General features: G+C 39.0%; 1 protein-coding gene across 1 annotated transcript in view; it reads right to left on the minus strand.

The window, feature by feature from the left end:
- LOC106532592 (DNA (cytosine-5)-methyltransferase 3B) overlaps window positions 1-1,957 on the minus strand; it is a gene marked incomplete in the record, with an annotated part of 88,024 nt that overhangs the window by 78,424 nt on the left and 7,643 nt on the right. Inside the window, 1 exon segment of the mRNA XM_014028697.1 lies at window positions 346-507. Within this exon segment, the coding sequence (XP_013884151.1) occupies window positions 346-507 (162 nt within the window).

Consider the following 1,957-nt stretch of genomic DNA (forward strand, 5'->3'; position numbering starts at 1 on the left):
TTTGCTAGCTAAATATTTAAGTTAGCTCAAAACTAAATATTTCAGTCACAAGTTAAATATTTAGCTTGTTAACTAAATATTTAATTTGTAAGTTAAATATTTAGTTTATAAACTATGACATTTATAAATGTATGAATCGTATGGTGAAAAACTGACTTTTTTTCTTATAAAAGTCTAAATAAAACAAAAATACTGGTGGTAATTTTAGACTGTGTAACTTTACAAACGGCAGCCCATAACAAACCATACATTCTGATTATTTAATCCAAATACATTTCAATCCCATCAAAGAATACTGAGCATGAAAACATAACCAGTGTCGACACCTGGGTGCAGTTTGTTTACCTTTGCCCAGCTGCTGCTCTCATTGCTCCTGTCCTGGTTCTCCAGCAGAGTCTGGATGAAACTGTGGTAACTGTGTACCAGCTGCCTTTTCGAAGCCTCGGTGGTACACACACCCAACGAAACACTCATCACTGACGGCACGTACCAGGAAAAGGTTTTGTCCTGAGGGACAAATGGAGAGAAAGAGGAAGATCACATAAAACCAAGCACATGTGTAGAATTTAATTCTTCAGACCTACATACTAATTAATTCATGTAAGACAGTCAGCTCCACAAACATGGGTAGATTTTAAACAATACATGTTCTCAGCAAACATTACCCAAGCTTTGTGCAAATGAAACATTGCAGGAAAAAAAAGCCCTAAATGGCTAAAAGGTTTTGGCTGTTGAACATTATCATCTTGATTAAATCAGCCACAAAGAGCCAGGATTAAGAGGACAGATTAACTGTTCTGTGTAAACACTTCATACTTAGATTTAATAATACATCCACACTAACAGGAGTATTATTTGTGCAACATGCAGTATTTTTAAGGATCTGCAGGAGATGTGGTGGAAAATAAAAGTCGATGTGGATGTGTAAAATGGACCAGGAAGGAGGAGGAAACTCCACAACCAGTTTGATGAAGCAGACGGTGGAGAAACTCTGTCCACACAAGATGTCTGCTCATGAATGAGACAGAAGAAAAAATATCACTCAGATTTTCAGGCAAGAGGTTTAAACCTTCAAACTGCCATCTGCTCCAGGAGGACTGAGGATTTACACATTATACCTCCAAATGTTTTTCATTTGACAGTAAAATGTGCACAGTTATAAAGCCTGTGGTTGTATCCATCTCCTCCCAGCTGTGAGCTCTGCAGACTGTGCAAAAATCACATTTGTGTGATTCACTGTGAACGCTGCTGAAAATAATACATCTGTATACAAGACATCACCATGTTTTTGTACTACTGGACTAAGATGACATGTACAACTGGTTAACATGAGGTCTACCCTATTAAAATGGCCACCACAGCTAAGGCCGACGTCACACTACAAGAAAATCAGGCCGATTTTTGCTCCTGACAATCTTAAGGAAGTCCAGATTATCATGATGGCTCTAAAGATAATCTGAGCAGATATTCCTGCCGTGGGTGGTGAGTTAAGAGTGATCTAGTCAACTCGGAAGGACGTCGGGTCTGCTCCGACCTCAAATCGGGGATATTCAACATGTTTGATTTGTTGGCCCGATATCACAGTGTGTGTGGTGTTCACCTGAGCTCTCAGCCTGTGAATGAGACATGTAGCCAATCAGAAAGTCAGGTGATGTAAACACGGAGGGGATTCCAAAATACAGGAGACAAAAAACTGTCACGACTCAGCAGAAAGTCTGCTGGATGTTAAAGGGGACCTATTATGCAAAATTCACTTTTTAAAGGTTTTTTTTTACTCAACTTTGGGTATGTACTTCTTAAAAAAACAGTCCTAGGACCAAAAAATGCACCCAGGGGCATATTTACTGTAAGTAAATGTATTTTTAATGTGTGTTAACGACAAGTTTTATACTTACATCATTTTGTGATGTCACAAGCCGTACAACAACCCACCGGAACCTGCGTTCAGCCCCTTACC

The sequence above is a fragment of the Austrofundulus limnaeus genome, unplaced genomic scaffold (assembly GCF_001266775.1).
Source record: "Austrofundulus limnaeus strain Quisiro unplaced genomic scaffold, Austrofundulus_limnaeus-1.0 Scaffold798, whole genome shotgun sequence".
Taxonomy (NCBI): domain Eukaryota; kingdom Metazoa; phylum Chordata; class Actinopteri; order Cyprinodontiformes; family Rivulidae; genus Austrofundulus; species Austrofundulus limnaeus.